General features: G+C 42.6%; 1 protein-coding gene across 1 annotated transcript in view; it reads left to right on the forward strand.

Moving 5' to 3' along the window:
• LOC116510971 (phosphatidylserine synthase 2) overlaps nucleotides 1–3,300 on the forward strand; it is a 38,130-nt gene extending 34,830 nt beyond the window's left edge. The window contains exons 11-12 of the mRNA XM_032220661.1: nucleotides 148–333; nucleotides 1,326–3,300. Coding sequence (XP_032076552.1) covers nucleotides 148–333; nucleotides 1,326–1,464 — 325 coding nt within the window. The 3' untranslated portion in view covers nucleotides 1,465–3,300. The remainder of the gene's footprint in view (nucleotides 1–147; nucleotides 334–1,325) is intronic.
• The last annotated feature ends 17,256 nt before the right edge of the window (nucleotides 3,301–20,556 follow it).

A 20,556-nucleotide genomic window follows, 5' to 3' on the forward strand; every position in this document is an offset into this window, starting at 1 on the left:
TAGAATATTACTGAAAATATTAACTGGAGTAATTCAATTTAAGCAGCAAAATTTCAAGATAATGCATGTTCTGGATTTGCCTCGTGTATAATATTTTGGGTACAGATATGTCTTGTACCTATATGCTATTACTTTTTTTTATTGTAGGAAATTCTATAAGAAGTTGGGTCAGCAAGCTTGGCTGGTTGCTGCTATTACAGCTACAGAGTTCCTTATAGTGGTAAAATATGATCCATATACTTTAACACTATCGCTTCCTTTCTACATTACTCAATGTTGGATCCTTGGAATCATGCTTGTGCTTGCGTGGACAGTTTGGCGTTTTTTCATTCAGTAAGCAAAATTTGATTCTTGACTGTCTAGCTAGGCCTGTAATCTTTAGGTTGTTTGTATGGGAATTTTAAAATACTATGATAAAAGTTATTGAACACATAAACAAGCACCCACCTTTCAAGATGCCAAAGCTGGGGGACTCACTAATAGAAACTGACGTTCTTGTTGATAGCTAGGTAACCCTTTGATCAAAGACTTTTAATAAAGCCTTAATTATAACACTAGTTACCCTATAATTCTGAAAGAAGCAAACAGTCTGTTCCCCTTAGATTTTATTTATTTATTTATTAAATGTATATGCCACCCATCTCATCAGTAAGATGGCTGAATCCAAGGAAAAGGAGAGAAAGAGTTAGTATACTAAACTAATCCCCCAAATGAAATTTATCTAGAAGATTTCTTGCTCTTTCTTATCGAAATAGAGAAATGGAACAGAAAGATATCTCATAGCATACCCTAGGTTATGAGGTTCTGTTTGGCAGAATGTATTACATCTGGCTAGGCCATTTTTTGCTCCCCATCTCTGAGAAAGGAGGGCTGCAGGATTACTTGCTTTGGATTCAGTTTCAATGTGCCACATAAACATATTTTGGGTCACAACCCTTTCATTGGGATCATGTAGCAGCACCGGATTCCAGGAGAAGATATAGTTGCTTAAAGGTATTGCAGAGAGATGCTACATTCATTCTCCTGCATGCCCTGGAATACTTTTTGGAGATCAGATCTGAAGTGCTGCCCAGATGTTTCTGCTTTGCATTAAGTATCAAAAGAGTTGGGGGTGGGGTGGGGTGGGGTTTGAGAGTGGATCATCTCCCAATTTGTTTATTTGGAAGGTTGATTAAAATGTATAACACTTTTTAAACAGAATTAACAGGTGCTTGATATTCTCAAAACGTAGTTTATAATTGTTTTAGAGAAATGAAAGGAACTACAGAAATTTATTGCTTTTTTTTAAAGTAAAAGAAACAATTCTTCTTTTTTGTTTGTTTCAGTGACATCACCTTACGGTATAAAGAGATAAGAAGGCAAAAGCAAGAACATAAATTTGGAAAGGATAAATATTTAAGCAATGGTGATGGACAATCTGTAAATGAGTACCTGAAGAATAAACTAAGAGAGAAAAAACTTTGATCCTAATTAATCGGTGAAGGGCTAAGAAGATTGATTTTCTTGATTTGCAAGTTTAACCCTTCCTCATTTTGTAATTTTCAATGTTTTCTCATGTGTGAGAATCCTTTTGGAAAAGATGCCACTTAATCTCTTTTGAGGAAAGTGTTTACAACTAACTGTAGAAGTAGTGCTCCTTCCACAGGGGAACTTCAAACCAAGTGTGGTAAATGTGAGTGCCACCTCACAAAGGAGGATTGGGGAGGCTTTAACTAATACAAATGCAGCCTCCCCATTGTGGAAAACTGTTAACATTTTGGTAATCATGAACATGTTTTATGAAATAAATCGGTGCACTGTGAAAAGCAGTTTGATGTTTTCTGCTGAAACTAGTCTAAGCTATAGTGATAATGTTCATGTTCTTATGATTCATTTAACAATACAGAAAAAGAGGGATGCAACTGATGTATGAGAACAAACTGCAAAATTTGCACAGTACACTACTGCAGCCAGCCTTTGAAAGTCCTGAATTTAGCTGCCTGGATAAAGGTGCTTTACTTTGAACAACTGGCTAGTACATTACACTCTCAAATACCTCTTTGTCGACTGTCTCTTTAGGAAAGGCATCTCTTTAGAAAGGATGCTGATTAGCCAAATAGTGAAAATGAAGGCAAAAGCAGGTAGAAATGTGTCCTAGTCTTAGTCATATGAATCAAAGTGAACCTTAGTTTTATTCTTCTGCAAATGAGATGCTTATTGTTCTTGCCAGGACTATGTTTGGGTGTTGCTCCTTTGTCGAATAAACCAAAATATATGACATGGATGTTCAGAATTATTTTTTTTAAAACTTCTAGAATAGGGATGGGCCCAAGTGTCCTTTCAGATATTATCAAACAGTTCTCATCAATCCAGCTAGCATGGCTACCTGTGCTGGATGATGGGAGTTGCCCATCTCTGTTGTAGAAATTAAGGCAGGAAGATTTATGGGCAAGTGGTATGTACGTAGTCAGCCACTAAATACTGATAGAAGTATATTATCATCTCTCAAGCATCTAGACCAAGAGCAGCAACTGTCTTGCTTGTCACATTCTCTCAAAATAATGTTTGTTTTATGAACATCTTGAATTGCTTTCATATTTTTAAAACAACTAGGTCAATTTAACTTACAGGTAATACCGATGTTTATCTTAACACTGTAATTGGATCTCAAATAATTAGACTTGGGGGAATTTATTTTGAAATGTTTTATTCTTTGGACATGCATATAAGCTAAAATGCTATATTCTACTTGCCTCTTCTCCCTGTATGATCTCAAAGTGCCGCTACTTAAAGCACAGTGCATAAATCTTGGCTCCCTTTTATAATACTTGAACTGCAAAATAAGTCTGCCCTTGCCTTGTTTCCAGGATACCACTAATATTCTCCTCTTTAACAAAGGACGCTTTCAGGAAAAGAAAAAAAAAATCCATATAAATGAATGTTGAAAAGTTCACCAGAAGTCACAGGTTGAAATTCTTCATTGAGCACCTAGTACATTTCAATTTAAGATTTACATAGTCTCTATCTGTTTTGTACTAGTAGATTCTGCCCCTCTTTGTAATTTTGTATTGTAAAGTCTTTCATGTAATTCTGGTGGTAACAAGTGCAATGGGGAAAAACTTGAAAATATTTTTTTTGTTGTTGTTGAGGAAGTAATTGTGTAAAAACTGAAGTATGTGAAAAATGCTACTTTTGTTTTAAAAATTGAAGTTGACTTACTCTCAAACCATTACTTTCATACTGATCTTTATGTTCATGAAACAGTCTTAAAATTATAGTATGGCAAATTGAACAAATATAATAAAAGAGTATTTGCTGGTATGATTCTGAGTTACAAACTTTATTTGGGAAGGGAAGTGGTTCTCATGTCCCATGTGGATAGTTTTACATACCCACATGACCATCAGGTCAAATTTGCATTGCTTTTTTCTTCTACCTCACCATCATACATTGTATTTGTTTTTAAATGTCCCAGTTTTCTTTTTCAGAATCTCAACCTGTCTTATTTCCTGTTTAACACGAAAACACTTTTTCTCATGCATACTTTATTATATACTGTATTATTATATTAGTATATAGCATATTATTATAGAATGTACTACTATGTAAACATCAGGGTTGTGTTTGACCACGGGGGGTGTGTGTGACCAGGGTGGGTATGGCCCAGAGATGGGTTGCTCCCAGTTCAGCCCAGATCGGGTGAAACAGTAGCAGCGGCGGGAGGCTCCACTCACCAGCACGGAGGCTTCTACGCATATACAGAAGCATCACATGCGCGCACGAGTGAACCGGTAGTAAAAAAAAAAATGGAAACCCACCATTGGTGTGGCCAACTCGATGTCACTTGTGCCAGGGGCACCTATGGTGATCCAAGCTCTCTGCCAGTGAAAACGGGCTCCAGAGCTGTTTTCAGCTGCCTCCTGCAGCCCTATGCCAGCAAAAATGGAGCTCGGGAATGCCTCATGCAGCCTTCATGAGCTGTTTTTGCTGGCAGAAGCACCATGGGCCGGTCCTTTGCTCTATCTCTCCCTCGTGGGCCAGATCTAAACACCCCGTGGGCCGGATTGACACCCCTGCCCTACAATAATGTTATTTACTTGCTTGATAGAATATCTTTTATTATTTATATCTCACCTTTTTTTTACAAACAACTCAAAGACAGCAAACATAACTAATACTCCTTCCTCCTATTTTCCCAACAACATTGTGAGGTATATTGGGTTGAGAGAGAGTGATTGACCCAGTCACCCAGATGGTTTTTATGGCTAAGGTGGGACTAGAACATACAGTCTCCCAGTTTCTAATAATGTGCCTTAGTCACCAAACCAAACTGTTTAATATCTAGTAATACTTAGGTGTTCTGACCCCCTCCTCCGTCTAGTAACAAATGCTGAGACAAGCTTAACTGGAATTTCACAGCACTTTAATTAACAGGAAACATAAACTTCGGTGGCTGAAAGCCCAAGCATAAACAAACAGATAAGAACCTTGGCAGCAACTCAGACTTTGATATAGACAGATAACAACTTCTCCAGCGTTATGAATGAAGTTGAATCCTGCAAATCAGACTCCTCCCCGAGTCACTCCTTAAATACAATCTTGAGAGGAGCCTAATTACAACCAGCTGAGTCCAATTATCTTTTGTAACTGCATAGCAGTTTTCTCCGTCGATCTGCACGGTGTTGCCGGGCATTCAGGACCACCTCCCTTGTCTCCTCGTCACTACTCCAAGGCCTGACGTCATGAGCACACTCCCTTCAGCTCTCACTGCTGCTCCATGCCTCAGGCGCCTCCTGGTGGCCAACCAGCCTCTCTGTGCCCTGTTCGGAGTCGGAACCCTGTCCAGGGTCCTCCACCTCTTCCAGAGCCGACTCATAAGGCCCCTCGCTGTCGGAGTCTGTTTGCAGCTCCAATGGCTCCTGCTGGGCCATAACACTTGGGTATCTCTAGATATTATACTATATACTGTGTGTGTGTACGCACGCAGAGAGAGAGAGAGGAGAATATAGAGGATTACTAGCTAAAATATTAGAAATATAGGTATACATGCACACATGTAACATACATAGACATACATACATTTCAGTATTTCTGCATTACTAACTATTCTTCAATTATATTCTTCAATTATTAACTTCATTCTTCTGTGTTTTCAGAAGAAAAGCTACATATGAGAAAGAATAGTGCTGGAAGGATGAGATTTTTTTTAACTTGCAGTACAAATCTATGACATAAAATAATCATTATTAAATTATGAATAATATATTCTAAATTTCTTAACTGGCAAGAATGGCATATTACTGATCAGTTGCTTATTTCTAAAAATAATCATTAAATTATGAATAATATATTCTAAATTTCTTAACTGGCAAGAATGGCATATTACTGATCAGTTGCTTATTTCTAAATCATAATACACTTTTCACAGTCTAGTATATTAGATAATGTCTTTACTACATTCATCAGACTTAATATCCAACCCACAATTGTAGCCACTGTGGCTATCCATGACCCCTTGACACTCTACAGCTGAGAACGGTAAGTCTTTATTTTTCTTTGGAGTTTCTACGATTTGACTGGGATGGTTTGTTCCAGCAGTCAATCTTCTTACAGTTAAAGAGTTGAACTGGAATTAGGTTGCCATGCCATAAACCAGGGAATAGGTATCAAGTAGAACATGAATGCAGCTCTCTTACTACTTACTAATATTGTTATTAACTGTGGAGTTTAATTTAGGCACTTGTGTAAGAAAATGCACCTGCCATCTGTTTGTAACCTCATAGTTGCAGGAACCATGAATGCATGCCAGATTGTTATCAATATGAAGCTTTTTTTCTTAACAATAAATTTCAATTCCTTATCTATCTAGTTTATGGGGGGAGGAAACTTCTATGGATACTTGTTTAATATTTGATCTTTGGAAAGGATTTCTTAAGAATTTCATAGAATATAAGAAGAGATACAGTATGTTCAGAAATGCGTAATTTCCGTTATAATATATTTTAATTAAAGTTTGATTTGGAAAAACAGCATTTCCTTCATCTGTAAATTTGCAAATGTAAAAAGGGAAAATAGTAAAAAGTAATTATGGCTCATTAGATAGCCTCCAATTCTCTCAAAACAAGACTGTTATTGACATGTTATCTAACTAAATAGCTGTCTTTTAGATAAAAACCACAAAAATAATTTCTTGTAAAATTATGTTCAGTCTACCTAATAGAATTGTTAACAAATTTTGTGTTCTACCCAGAGTTCACTTTTAGTGAGATGGGCAAATTTTATAAACAAATGTTATAAACAACTTGTCATTATTCAATAATGATATACTGGCCTATAGTTGCTTAAGATAAAGATAAAGGTTCCCCTCGCATGTATGTGCTAGTTGTTCCTGACTCTAGGGGGTGGTGCTCATCTCCATTTCAAAACTGAAGAGCCAGCGCTGTCCGAAGATGTCTCCATAGTCATGTGGCCGGCATGACTAAATGCTGAAGGTACACAGAACACTGTTACCTTCCCACCAAAGGTGGCTCTTATTTTTTCTTCTTGCATTTTTACCTGCTTTTGGACTGCTAGACGTTGGCAGAATAGTTGCTTATTAAAGTCAAATCTTATCCTTCTTCAGGCATTAATAATATTTTGGCTCTCTAACTCTCTGGCATCTCCTCCCTGTAAGAATAGCGGTAAGTTTATAAAAGTTCATGCTCAAAACATTTATAAGAAAAAAAACTGATAATCCATCTGGTCTAGGCACCTTTCCTAGTTTAATCTTTTTTATAGTTTCAGATACTTCCCTTATTGTTTTTGTTTCTTTAGCTATTCTTGTTTTCTCTAAAGTAATGTCATTTTCTTCATAAAAATTAGAATAATCTAAAAATCCATATCTGAAACAGTCTTTGATAATATATCTACCTTAGAAACCTTGTAGCCAAATTCTCTGTAGGCAAAATCATATCTATCCTTGAAAAATATCTTATGTCTTTCAGAAAAGTAAGTATACTTTCTTGAAATACCATTTTCTGCATTCATATATCAACCAGTCCTAAATTGTCCATCAAATCAAGGGAAACTGTTAGTAATTTGTCTAGAGTGATTTTAATATTTTTCTCAGAAGTTATGTCTAGTTGTGGGAGGATCATTCCAATCCCCATCAAGCATCAATTTTCTTAAGATAAATCTATTAATTCTCTGCATAAATCATTTATAAAACATTTTCTCTTTATTTGGGGCATAGCTAGATTCCCAGTATCAAAGTCTTAGTCCCACCCTCAACAAATCTACTAAGCTCATCACTTAATACAAGCTCTGATTTTAGTTGTGGATTTATATGCAATGCAGACAGAGGTGGGTTCTGGCAGGCACTACTGCCTGCCAGAACAGTGCTATCTAAATTGTTCTGCGCATGCCCAGGACTGAAAAACAAGATGGCCGGTTCAGAGGCTTAGCAGTCCTGGGTCACTGCCAGTTTCAGCGACCCAGGCTGTCAAACCGAGAGCCGAACTGGTAGGAACCCACCACTGAATGCAGAATAATTCCATTTCTTTTCCTTTGTTTTCATTTCATTTTGCTGAAATGAATTCTTCTCCCAATTTTTTATAAAAGAAATATTTATGTCCTTTTTTTCAAATATGTGTCTCTTGTAGGCAAATTATATCTTGTTTTAATTTTTTGAACAATGGTTTTATACAGCCCAAGAGCAACACAGGAATTGCAACCTACAGAAATCCCAATTTTCCACCCTGTATCAGCTGGTGACTTCAACATTCAATTTCATTAATAATGGGCTTCCTCAGCAATGCTGCTGCTATTGTTCCTAAAAGACTAATTTGGCCTAAGAATATAAATAACTCGGGATAAAGACCTGCCTAGCTTCTCCAAACTGGCAAGCAAATCAGATTCTTCAGTTTTCCTTCCTTGTATTAAAAGTGTTGCTTTCCCATAGTTTGAGGTCCTTTTTCCTTGTAAAATAGGTACCCAATAAGCATTGCAATAAATATGGTTTTTCTCTTCAGTATTGTGTGCTTTGTATTTTCCACAACAGGAGGGCCTTAAATAATTACAATTCCAGTGCTTGAACAGAAAGTCTTTAAAAAACCCCACAATATCATAATAGAGGTGATATAAGTAATGGCACATGGGAATCTTCTTTTTTTAACAATCTGAGAAGTTAGAGAGTTTCTTCCTTTCTGGGTTCCTTGCTTTGCCCATTATGCAGTTGTGGGCCATGTCCTTTCTTATTTGATCGTTCCCTGTCCAGCATCTCTTTCCCTCCCAAGGTCATTCCAACAAACCATTACAAATGGTGAGGTAAAAGACAACCTGCAGCAGGAATGTGGACAGTGCAAGCAGCTCAGAAGAGACTTCCCTAGTTGCCTTCTGGACTGTAAAGGGGAATGGGGTGAAAAATACACTTTCAGATTTGCAAGGTTCCAAAGAGTTACTTCATCTGGCCGATCTGGTCTACCTTGCAAGACTGACATTATTAGACTAGTTGATATGCAAGCAATATTAGTCAAAATCTTGCCCGCCTATTACTGGAATATAGTTAGGAAAAGGAAGATACTCTCAATTTGGAATCTTTTTTACTATTCAGCACACCCAAAATTTAATAAATATGCCTGTTGTCCACCAGGGGGTAGTGTACAACTATTCAAGAAACCAAATAATTGGTAAAAGATAGTAAAAACTTCTGAGTATCAGCAAAAAGAATTTGCTATAAAATTACTGGGTCGTGATACATGTTTTGGTGAAGTCCAGCCTCTAGCTGTTAGAAAAGTTGAATTTAAAATAGATTAAAATCTTGTATTCTAGCCAGACAACCCACACTATTTCCACTGAAGGTAGAAGGAAAGACTTCCATCATTGGGTAAAAAAATCAGAAAGAATCTGATAGCATCTTTGCAGACTAACAAATTTTATTATCACTGTTTTATTGTTCAGTCTGAGAACTTTTGATAGGAGTTCTAGAGTCTCTCTCTATAGTGTTAGTATAGTTTTGTTCCAAAATGTTTCAGAGTATAATGGGTTATCTAACAACACAATGGGTTTCAATACATTGCAATTGCTAGTTGATAAGGTAATCTGTCTCACCTTTGACTCACCTTTGTACAATCACCCAACCATCTCTTCTCGTTGTTTGCTTCTCCTCAGGACCCATTACAAATTATGAGTGTCTACTACTATTCTTAGATTTCACCCAGCTCAGGATGTGGTTTTGTTTTTTTTTTTGCCCCCAAACCAGAATTCTGTAGATTGGCTCAATTCATTTCTTAGTAGAGATTTTAGTCCTTTATGTGGCTTATAGTTTGCATGTCCTTATGAGCATCTTAAAATCAAGAGAATGAAAAATGCAATTGGAGTGATAATAACCAAGTAGCGCTCCTGCTTGAAGCAGACAAAAAATATCCTTTCCTCCAACCACCTCATTAATGTTTACATTGGGAAAACTAAACACATACCTCTGTTAAATGACTTTCCATTTGCACTAAAATTTCCATTAGTCGTATTATTCATTAAAATGTTTTGGGCTGGATTGGTTTCCTCCCACTTTTCCAAGCCTCTTTTAATGTGTTTCTGAAATCTCTCTACCATGGTTGGATAATTCCAAGAGTGAATAAAAAGACTGGGTGCCAAGCTCACAAGACATAATTCTGTATAAACATTTCAATACTCATATTTAAATGCAAACCTACATTAATTTTAACAAAAATGAATTCTGAATTTCATCAGTAATAGGATATGAATTGGGCCCAAGTCTTCTATGCAGTGCTGTTTAAAAGATGATTAAAATATTGCATATGAAGCAGTTTTATTTAATACTTGAATTGTACTTTATTATGCATATTAGATATTATTGCTACATAATTTATATTCAGTCCTGCCTAATCTAGTACCTTCTGAGTTTACAACTTCCAACTAATTTGGCAAAATGTTGCTTAGGAAAGCTCATGCTTATCCATGCAAATCCTATCAAAAATGTTCTCGTTTTGTTTATCTAAAGATTTTGATTACAAAATGTTTATAGCAAGACTCCTGGCAGCTTTTTAGCTACCCATAAGGCTTCCCTAACTTTCCCTAATACCTTCCTTGTATCTTTTCTTCCTTTATGCTAAATTGGCAACTCTAGTTGCCAACAGCTTTGTGGTCATGCATGCATATGCAGTTGTCCAGTGGTGCGTTCCGGATCTCGGTGCAACCAGTACAGTGCAACGGGGCTGAGCATCCACCACATGAACGCATGCAGCACATGCACACAGCACGTGCATGTGTACTTACCGCTTGCAATGCCTCTGTGATGCTCCAGCTGTTCGGCAGAATGTTGCGCAAGCGCCATACTCTCCATGCACGTTCATGGAAGCCCCAAACAGCTCAAATACAGGTAAGTTGTGCGGGCAGGTGGGTGGGCCCTCCAGAGCATTGTACCGGAACGGTACCTGGTGCTCCCAACAGGCACCGGTACGCCCATACCGGGGGGGCGGACCGGTTGTATCCCACCACTGACACACACACAAAAATGAATGTGCTGTTTGGAGAAACTTTTAAGGGGCAAAAATTCTTCATTGAAGCTTCCTTTGAAAGCTCACTTTCATTTTCCCCATATACACTGTCCCTGGGAGTACATTATAACATTCCATCATTATTTTGCAGCATTTATGGCCCATTCTTAAAAGCATAATTGGCAGGTGCAGAGCAGATTTAAGTTTTGGGAGTTACTATCTACCAAAAATGTTCCCTTAAAGGTAGCCCTTTGACTTCTATGTATTAATGTCAGTTGTTCAGACACTGAGCAGTACTCCAATCTGAATATTAGCCTAGCAGATTATCAAAGTAATTCATAGTAGCTATAATGGCTAGGGATGATGGATCCTAGTTGGAGAGTTCTTAGGGCAGCTTAATTCCTGATTGGTGAGTTAGTGAATTAGGTTCAGGGGAAGGGTTGTCACATGGTAGCAGCGTAAAGGGAATAAGCAATACCACCACCCCATTATAAGAAGACATATTAGATGAAGAAATAGTTTTTGTGCTAGCTGTCTCCAATGCACACATGTTCTTAAGGATAAGAACTGATGAAAGAAATGTCCTTCTGGGTTCGGCTCCAAGTGGGGATAAAGACACTGGAGACATGGAGGCTGCTTGGAAAGATGGTTTATTGTTGGACAGGGCCACATGGCTTGAGCCCTGAACATTTCATTTCATTTCATTTCATTTATTAAATTTATAGGCCACCCAATCCCGGAGGACTCCGAGCGGCTTAAAACGAAAGAAGAAAAAAGAAAAGCAAAATAAGTTTAAAAAAATAGTTTGAAATTCACAACACACATACGTTCTAATCGGGGCTGGACCTTAACACTAAGGTCAACAACCCCAGGCCTGCTGGAACAGCCAGGTTTTAACGGCTTTCCTGAAGGCCATGAGAGTGGGTAAGGTCTGGACCTCTGGGTAGCTGATTCCACAGGGTCGGAGCAGCCACAGAGAAGGCTCTCCTCTGGGGGCCCGCCAGCCGACACTGTCCGGCTGATGGTATCCGAAGGAGGCCCACCCTGTGGGATCTTATCAGCCATTGGGAGGTGTATGACAGTAGGCGGTCTCGCAGAAAAGGTGATCACATGCTTCAATGTTGGTGGAGAAGAAGAGAAGGGCCGAGGGAGGGGCTTGCTAGGCTTTTTATAACCTGTTCAGTCCCACCTCTCTGTTTCCTGTTCCCGTGTAAGAAATGTATTCTGATTGGTTGTCAGACTCCCATAGGGCCATGGAGGGGCGACTCTCTGGGCTGTGTTTTGAATCCAGGTTTAGTTGAGTTCTCAGATGCCATGTGGTCAGTTGAGTAAAGGGCCAATATTATCATGCCTTTACTCCCATCCCCCCTGGGGATGCAGTGGAGAAGTCTTTACTATGTAAAAGGGACTAACTTTGCCTTCTTAATGGCCCATTAACAGTGGGGATGGGCAGGAAGCTACAGGCAACTATTCTGTCTTTTAAAACATGTTTCTTTCTTTTCATATCCAGAGAAATATTCTGCGTTTTCAATATTTCCTAGGATATTTCATTTTTCTGGGAGAGGGCTGGATGATAACTTCCCACAGAACGTTTGAACTAACAGTTAAATGAAATATTCTGATCTGCAGCAATTTATAAGTGAACGTGTTCAGTTCAGTATCATAAAAATATTGCTAATTCTAGTACTGCAAATTGTTCCCATTATGAGAAGAAGAACACCCACTCACCTCAGGCCATGATACTCTTCCACCCTCTGGCCTGCTTGCAAGTTGCCTGGGACTTTGACTTTCTAACTGACTTCCCTGTTGACTTTGTTTGCGGGAAGCTGACAAGATGTTGAAAGTCACAGACATATGAAGTCCTTGCTCGTTTGCCAGTTCTCCTGTGTAAGTCAACAAAAAAGAAAGATCCCCAACTAATTGTATGTTTTGGTTCAAGGCTTTCTCAATAGTGGCCCCCATGCTTTAGAAATATAGCAATTTTCTCTTCACAATTACAAAATGGATAAAAAGTCCCATTCTGTTGCACATTTGGTCCCAATAGATTAATTGTAGGCATTCCATCTTAGTGTCTATCGTGTTTTGTTAAATCTGTTTTTGTTTTTTCTGCTTTACGGTATATTGTCTTCTCCCGTGATGGCAAAGCTATGGCATGCGTGCCACAGGTGGCACACAGAGCCATATTTGCCGGCACAGCAGCCCTCAGCTCTGGCATACATGCATGTGCCAGGCAACTTATTTTCAGCCTTCCAGAGGGACGGGGTAGGCCATTTTTGCCCTGTCCAGGCTTCAGCAAAACCTCCAGTGGTGGGGAGGGCGAAAAAGAGGCCCAACAGGCCAACCAGAAGTGCACTTCTGGTTGACCCATTGGGCATGTTTTTCACCCTCCCCAGGCTCCAGAGGCTTTCCTGAAGCCTGGGGCGGGTGAAAATGGAGGGCGGGGGGTTGTGCGTGCATGTGCAGGTGGTGGGGCACAAATGCACAATTATGCGTGCACACACAATTTTGGCAAACCTTTAGAAAAAGATTAGCCATCACTGGCCTAGTCTCATAATTTGGGCAGCCTAACAAGAACTGTAATAAACAATGATAAATGGCCCAGAAATCTTAATTGGATTGCAGTGAGATATAAAGGTAGCATATAAATAAATAATCCCAGACAGGCACTTTAATGAGTTATGAAAGATCCACTGGTATGGACAAAATGTGTTGTTTTATGAGAAAAAAATCCGCCTTTCTTGTTTATGTGCAGTTTATTGATTTTACTGTGATTCAGTTACAATTTAAGCCAGGCATTGACAACATTCAGATAAAGTGGGATAAGTAATTGAGTTGTTATAGAAACGGAACTAGGCTATAAAGTGTGAATTGTGGAGTTTATTCAGAGGAATCACCTCTTAAGTATTCAGAAGATCTCTCTTTTCAACTTGCAGATATTCTCATTTTACCTTATTTAGAAATAATAGAAAGTGACAATTGAGAATCACAGCAACCACCTTTATATTATGGAAAAGGCAAGAGGGGAGAAAGTGCTCTGTAGAAGCTGGTGGTCTTGAAATTGACAAGATAGAAAGTTAAATGTTTGTGATCTGCTCAGCAGAAACCTCATGTTGGAAGATGCTAGTATGGTCTTTCCTTGTAACTGGGAAAAGAAGGATATCTGTGTAACTGGAGTTTCTCAGCTCCCTCTTCAATACCTCCCCTTTCTGTTGAGGACTCGGAAAGTCCTCAACTTACGACCTGGCGGCTAGCAACAAGCCAGGCGGCACCCTGATTGGCTAGGGCGCGGCTGTGCTTGTTGCTAGCCGCTAGGGGCGCGCTCATTGGCTATCCCTGCTTGACAGCTCCATTTAAATAGCTGTCAAGCAGGGAAGGTGCTGAATCGCCTGTAAATAGTTACCTTGAATAAACCGCTTGTTCTGACAGTCCTGGCTCCAGTCTCGTCCTTCCGTCGATCCTCAAAAGTGGTGACGAGGATGGGATTGTGGCGATTCCAGTAATCGGTGCCTAGGACGAACGAGAGGGCAATAAGCCACGAAGCCGCTCAAACCACGGAACATCCACTGACTCTTCGATCCAAACATTTTTTTTTCTTCACCGAACGTCGTGACCTAGAGATGGCAGCTCTGCCACCATTCGCCCCATTTGGAACCTCCGGCGAGTCGTGGGCCGGGTTCTTCGAGCGCTTTGAGTGCTACCTCATAGCCTCAAAGAATCATAACCTGCCACCGGAGGAGAAGTGCAGTTTCTTCCTCAGCTGCTGTGGCCCGGCCATGTTCGCCTCAGTGAGGGCCCTGGCTTCTCCTCGGCCGGTTTACCAACTCAGCTGGGAGACGCTGATGGCCAAACTGAAGAATCATTATGCTCCCACCCCATCGTGAATCGCTCGCCGCTATGCTTTTCGCCAATGCATACAGAAACCGGCGGAATCGATCAGCCAATTTCTGCAATCCTTACGCGTAGCGGCGATTCAATGTGACTTTGGGAACTTGGAAGACAACCTTGTGGAACAGTTTGTCTGTGGCGTCAAAGACATTTGCCTCAGACGTCGTCTCCTGGCACACCCGGAGATCACCTTGCAGCAGGCCATGGACGAAGCCAGCCCAAACCATCGTCACCCATTGTGGGGCTTTCCGTTGTCGCCGCCTCCAATTTGGTGTTTCCGTGGCCCCGGGGTCTTCCAGAGCCTCATGGAGCGCTTGTTCCATGGGCTCCCTGGTGTGGTTCCGTATTTTGATGATGTTCTGATCGCTGCTTCCAGCCGCTCAGAACTCATCGAAATGCTCAGGAAGATCCTCCTCCATTTTAGGGGCGCGGGCTTGAAATTGAAGCACAGCAAATGTTTTTTGCTGTGCCAAGGGTAGAGTTCTTGGGCTTCATGATTGACGCCCAAGGGATCCACCCTACACTTTCAAAGGTTGCTGCCATCAGGAACGCCCCCACTCCCTCCTCCAAGATGGAGCTGCAGGCATTCCTGGGGCTTCTCAACTTCTATGCGCCGTTCGTGCCGCACAAGGCGTCACTAGTCGAGCCGCTGCATCGGTTGCTCGACTGATCTGCAGCCTGGCACTGGGGCAGCTGCGAAGTGCATGTGTTCACGGCTGTCAAAGACATGCTTACGTCAGCGGCTGTCTTAGTGCAGTACAGTGACAAGCTGCAGCTGATGTTAGCCTGTGACGCCTCCCCCTATGGTCTGGGGGCTGTCCTGAGCCATGTCCTCCCACATGGCTCGGAGGCCCCCGTGGCTTTCTACTCCCAGACACTCTCCTCTGCGGAGCGCAATTACAGCCAGATTGACAAGGAGGTTCTGGCTGCAGTGTCTGGGATTAAGAAATTCCACGATTATCTGTATGGTCGGCACTTTACACTTGTCACGGATCACAAGCCTCTCCTTGGGCTTCTGGCCAGTGACAAGCTGACCCCTCCCATCCTCTCTCCCAGGATGAACCGCTGGACGGAGTTCCTGGCGGCGTACTCCTATATGCTGCTCTACCGTCCTGGCAAGCAGCTAGGGCATGCTGATGCCCTTAGCCGCAGCCCCCTGCCTGTCTCCGACCCGGCCCCGGTGCCATCCTTGTCCGTTCTTTCAATCGCCTCCTCGGGTCTTCCCCTCACCACCACGGGCGTAACAGCCCACCCAAAGGCCGACCCAGTTTTGGCTCAGGTCTGCTCCTGGGTCCTCCGCGGGTGGCCTCTGGGGAAGGTTGCTGACAGTTTCCGGCCTTTTAAGGCCTGCCAAGCCGAACTGTCTCTCCATAGCGGGTGCCTTATTTGGGGGGACCGGGTGGTGATCCCTCCCGTGCTGAGATCTCAGGTTCTGTCTCTCTTCCACAAGGATCACCCAGGCATAGCACGCATGAAGGTGTTGGCGCGCAGCTATGTCTGGTGGCCCTTGCTGGACGCTGAGATTACAGCCTGGGTTGGCCGTTGTTCTACCTGTCAGCTCTCCCGTCCCGCTCCCCAGCGGCGCCTGCTCGAGAGTGGGAGGCTCCGAGAGGCCCATGATCTTGTATACACGTGGATTTTGCCGGTCTCTTTCATGGCCAGCCATTCCTGATTGTGGTGGATGCCTACTCTCACTGGGTGGAGCTAGTCCTCATGACCTCCACCACAGCTGAGAGTACTGTCAGGGCCCTGTGCCGGTTGTTTGCAACCCACGGGTTGCCGGACGTGGTGGTCTCGGACAATGGGCCCCAATTCGCTTCCACCACTTTCCAGGAATTCCTGGCTTTGCAGGGTATCCGGCATGCACCCACTGCCCCGTACCATCCGGCCTGCAATGGCCGAGCGGAGCTCGGGCAAGGAGGCACTTGGCCAGATGGAACGGGGCGATTGGCCGGCGAGGGTGGCGGCTTACCTACTAAGCCAGCACTCCACCCCCTGCCCACTGACCAACAATAGCTATAGCAATAGCAATAGCAGTAGACTTATATACCGCTTCATAGGCCTTCAGGCCTCTCTAAGCGGTTTACAGAGAGTCAGCATATTGCCCCCAACAATCTGGGTCCTCATTTTACCCACCTCGGAAGGATAGAAGGCTGAGTCAACCCTGAGCCGGTGAGATTTGAACCGCTGACCTGCTGATCTAGCAGTAGCCTGCAGTGCTGCATTTTTAACCACTGCGCCACCTTGGCTCTTAACAAAAGCCCCGCTGAGTTGTTGATGGGTCGGTGCTTGCGGACCCCCTGGATAGGCTTCATCCGCTCTATTCAGGGGAGCAGCCGTGCAACCTGGGGGTTCCCTCCCCCGCTCTTTCCTGGTGGGGGACTTGGTTTGGGCCCGCTCTTTCTCTGGGGATGCTAAATGGGTGGCTGCCTCTATTCTGTCCATAACCGGTCCCTGTTCTTATAGTGTCGGACTGGCCGATGGATCTGAGTGGAGGTGCCACATGGATCAGTTAAGGAAGCGTCTTCCCACTGAGACCGGCGCCCCATCTGATCCAGGGGCCCACGACACAGCTGCCTTCCAGCCGCTCCACATATTCCAGCTTGAGGCCTTTCCCCAGGCAGGCCTCTCCTATTCCAATGTTGCAGACTTCCACCTGCCCGTTCTTTTCCTCAAACTGAGTTTGCGTATCCAGATTCACACTCATGGGACTTTTTCCAGGCAGGCCCCACCTATCCGGACGCCACCTGCTGGTCAACGTCCCCAGTTCAACCTCAAGCCGATCCAGCCCCTTTCCCCAGTTACAACGCTTGTACTTCACGAGTCGCCGCCTCCCTGCACCGGGACTCCACCCAAGTCGCCGTGCCCCCACGGCCCGGCCTACCTGTTGAGTTGTGCCCGCCTTCTGGGCCGTCCCAAGATGGCGTCACTCAGAGCTCCACTCCCTTTGGGGAGGAGCTACAATGAGCAGGACCCACCCCTCCGACGACTCCTGCAGAACTGAAGCGTTCTGGGCAGGTCCTGCACCGCCCCGCCTATCTCGCCGACTATGCATGCTTCAATGCCGAGCATGCGCTCTGGCTTGGGGGAAAGGGGTGTTGAGGACTTGGAAGTCTTCGACTTACGACCTGGCGGCTAGCAACAAGCCAGGCGGCGCCCTGATTGGCTAGGTCGTGGCTGTGCTTGTTGCTAGCCGCTAGGGGCGCGCTCATTGGTTATCCCTGCTTGACAGCTCCATTTAAATAGCTGTCAAGCAGGGAAGGTGCTGAATCGCCTGTAAATAGTTACCTTGAATAAACCGCTTGTTCTGACAGTCCTGGCTCCAATCTCGTCCTTCTGTCGATCCTCAAAACTTTCAATGGAAAATTTATAATAGCTATTTAATTCCATGCCTTACTCTAACCATCTAAGCATGTTTACTTGAAATAGTTACATACTGACTTGACTCTTTCCTCTTTGTTAAATTGAGATGAGAGGCGAATATTTCTGAACAGGGAGTTATTGTAAAGTACAATAAATATTGAGTTACATAAACAACCTATAGATTCACTGACAATGTATTTTAAAAAAAAAACTCACTTTGAGGTCCACATTCAAATTAAATTAGCAATGGAGCCATCCTTATTGGGGACAGCAGCTATGTTTCCATAGAAACCAGGCCTACATTTAACCCAGTCGTGGCCCTTTTTGCGAAAGTAATTTTCTCCTAATGATACATTTTCCTATGATATCCAAATGCTCTACTTAGAAACAATACACATATTACTATATAACAGTCCTCTGCAGCCTGGTGTATTTTACTACTATGCTGGACTACAGTTTGTATTTCTAAGAGTAGATGAATATTATGGAAGAAGTAGCCTGCAAGTGCGGGGTGGGGGTGGGGTGAGAGGAAGGCAGAAAGCTGAGGAAAGACGCTACATTCAAATACTCTTAGCACAGAAATTGTTAATTAAGTTGTGGATTCGTGGCAAACACCCCCCCCCCCTCATCCCAAAGCAGCTGCAGGTTTAATATTGTAGCAAGACTCTTCCAGGTGAAATAATGAGATTGCCTGAGGAAAAAGCAGAAATGTCTGCAAGACCTTAAGTATAACAAGGAGAAATTTTACAAAAGGGGATCAATTTTTTCTTTTTTCTCTAAAGATGAGAGTCTCAAATGCAGATGTCCACTGAGGAATCCTGGCTAGCAGATGCCTGCATTTCCCTAATGCACCAGCAGGCGTCACTCACAGTCTCCCTTTTCACAGGGGGCGCCATTGCTTCACCCATAATTTGGGAAATACTGTGTTTCCCTCTGGTGCAGGGCTTGTTGTCAATGTAGGTTTCTTTAAAAAGGACTTTGCTTTCTTAAAAGACTGTAGCAGACATTAATTTTAGAGTGTTTATATTTATTTATATTTATGCCAGACATAATATTTGCTGTAATATTTACGCTAATACAAAACCAAATTGAAATAATTGTGGTAAGTCTGGCCTGACTCCTGGTTCCTCTTTCCCTCTTTTGCCAACCATCATTAGCTAACGTTTTTATCCTCTTACAGGAGAAAGGTGCCAGCAATTTTCCGCCCTACAGTTTGCTAATAATCACCCATCCAAGACAGAATGTGGCACCTAACAGCAAGAGAATAATGCTAAACTGCTGGAAACAAGCCATTTATTAGGGTTTGTTGTTGTTTTTTGAGTCTTTCAGTCCAAAGAGAAATTGCATCTGGATTAGGTTCAGCCATATTGTATGAATCACAATGTCCACAATCAGTACTCCTCTGCTTAAGAAAGCTGCATTATATGCCACACCACAAAGTCTGCAAGAGCTGAGAAAATGCTTAAAGAATCCAGGGTTCAATTAAGATTTGATCTGGAAATATCCCAGGTTCACAACAGCAGATCTGATGTGGGGAAAAAAACCAAGTTTAATTTGAGCAGGAAAAACATAGTGATGCTCTTGGGGGAAGGCTGCTGGGACAACAGAACAACTGATCTTGAAATCTTTTCGGAAACACAGTAAGGAAAAAAACAGCAAGAGTTGGGCCTCTTTTCTTCTGGTCCCCTCCACCCCCTTTCTCGCATGCAATTTGCAACCCCAGCCTTTGCCTACCATAAGGCTGGAAATGGCTGACCATTCACAATCTGTACCAGTGAGCCAAAGAAGGCTAAGTCATTTTAACTCCATTGCTTTCAGCTATATTTTTTGCAATAACTTCAGCCAGCAAAGTGAGAGAAACATCCAACCGAAGGGCTCCTGTCCGTTTAAGGCAGGGGTGTCCAATCTTGGGAACTTTTAAGACTTGCGGACAAGTCATGGACACCCATGATTTAAGGGGACTGGTGAAGAGTGAACCCTGGTTAAGTGCGCCTTCTCACCTGCTGTGCCCCAAGCCCCTTATTTATTTTATTTATTTATTTATTAAATTTATATTGCCACCTCCTCGCACATGGCGACTCAAGGCGACTTACAAAGATATAAAAATACCACATAAAAGAAACAAAAAAATAAATAAAAAGAAAAATAATAAAATAATAACCTTCCACCCACCCCTGGTGACAACACAATTCATACTAACCATTTAATGGGCTCCATCCTGGTCTGGATTCCCCAGGCCCACTGACAGAACCACGTCTTCAGGGCCTTCCAGAAGAGTATCAGAGTGGGGGCCAGTCTAATCTCTGGGGAAGGGAGATGATGTTTCAGAGAAAGGGAGCCATCACAGAGAAGGCCCTTCTTCTGGGTCCGACCAGATGTATCTCTTCAGGGGACAGGACCTGCAACATTCCTTGGCTCCTCTTTCTAGTGGGTCAGGTAAATATGACAAGAGATGGTTTTCAAATAACCTGGTCCCAAGCCACTTCCAAAGGACATGATGGCTCAGTGGCTAAGAAGCTGAGCTTGTCAATCAGAAAGGTCGGAGGTTCGAATCCCTAGTGCCATGTAATGGTTACTTGTCCCAGCTTCTGCCAACCTAGCAGTTCGGAAGCATGTAAAAATGCAAGTGGAAAAATAGGAACCAGCTTTAGTCGGAATGACTAGCACATATGTGCGAGGGGAACCTTTACGGTTTAAGCCACTTCCACGTTTTTCCCCACCGTGAGATACTCCCTTCTTTCTTGTACTCTGCCTAAGCTGGCTGTCAGAAATGACCTTGCAGGAGAGTTTTTTTTTTTTCCAGTTGGGAACTGACTCGCCAGGAGAGAGAGAGGCA

This window comes from Thamnophis elegans, chromosome 1, assembly GCF_009769535.1.
Source record: "Thamnophis elegans isolate rThaEle1 chromosome 1, rThaEle1.pri, whole genome shotgun sequence".
Lineage (NCBI taxonomy): Eukaryota > Metazoa > Chordata > Lepidosauria > Squamata > Colubridae > Thamnophis > Thamnophis elegans.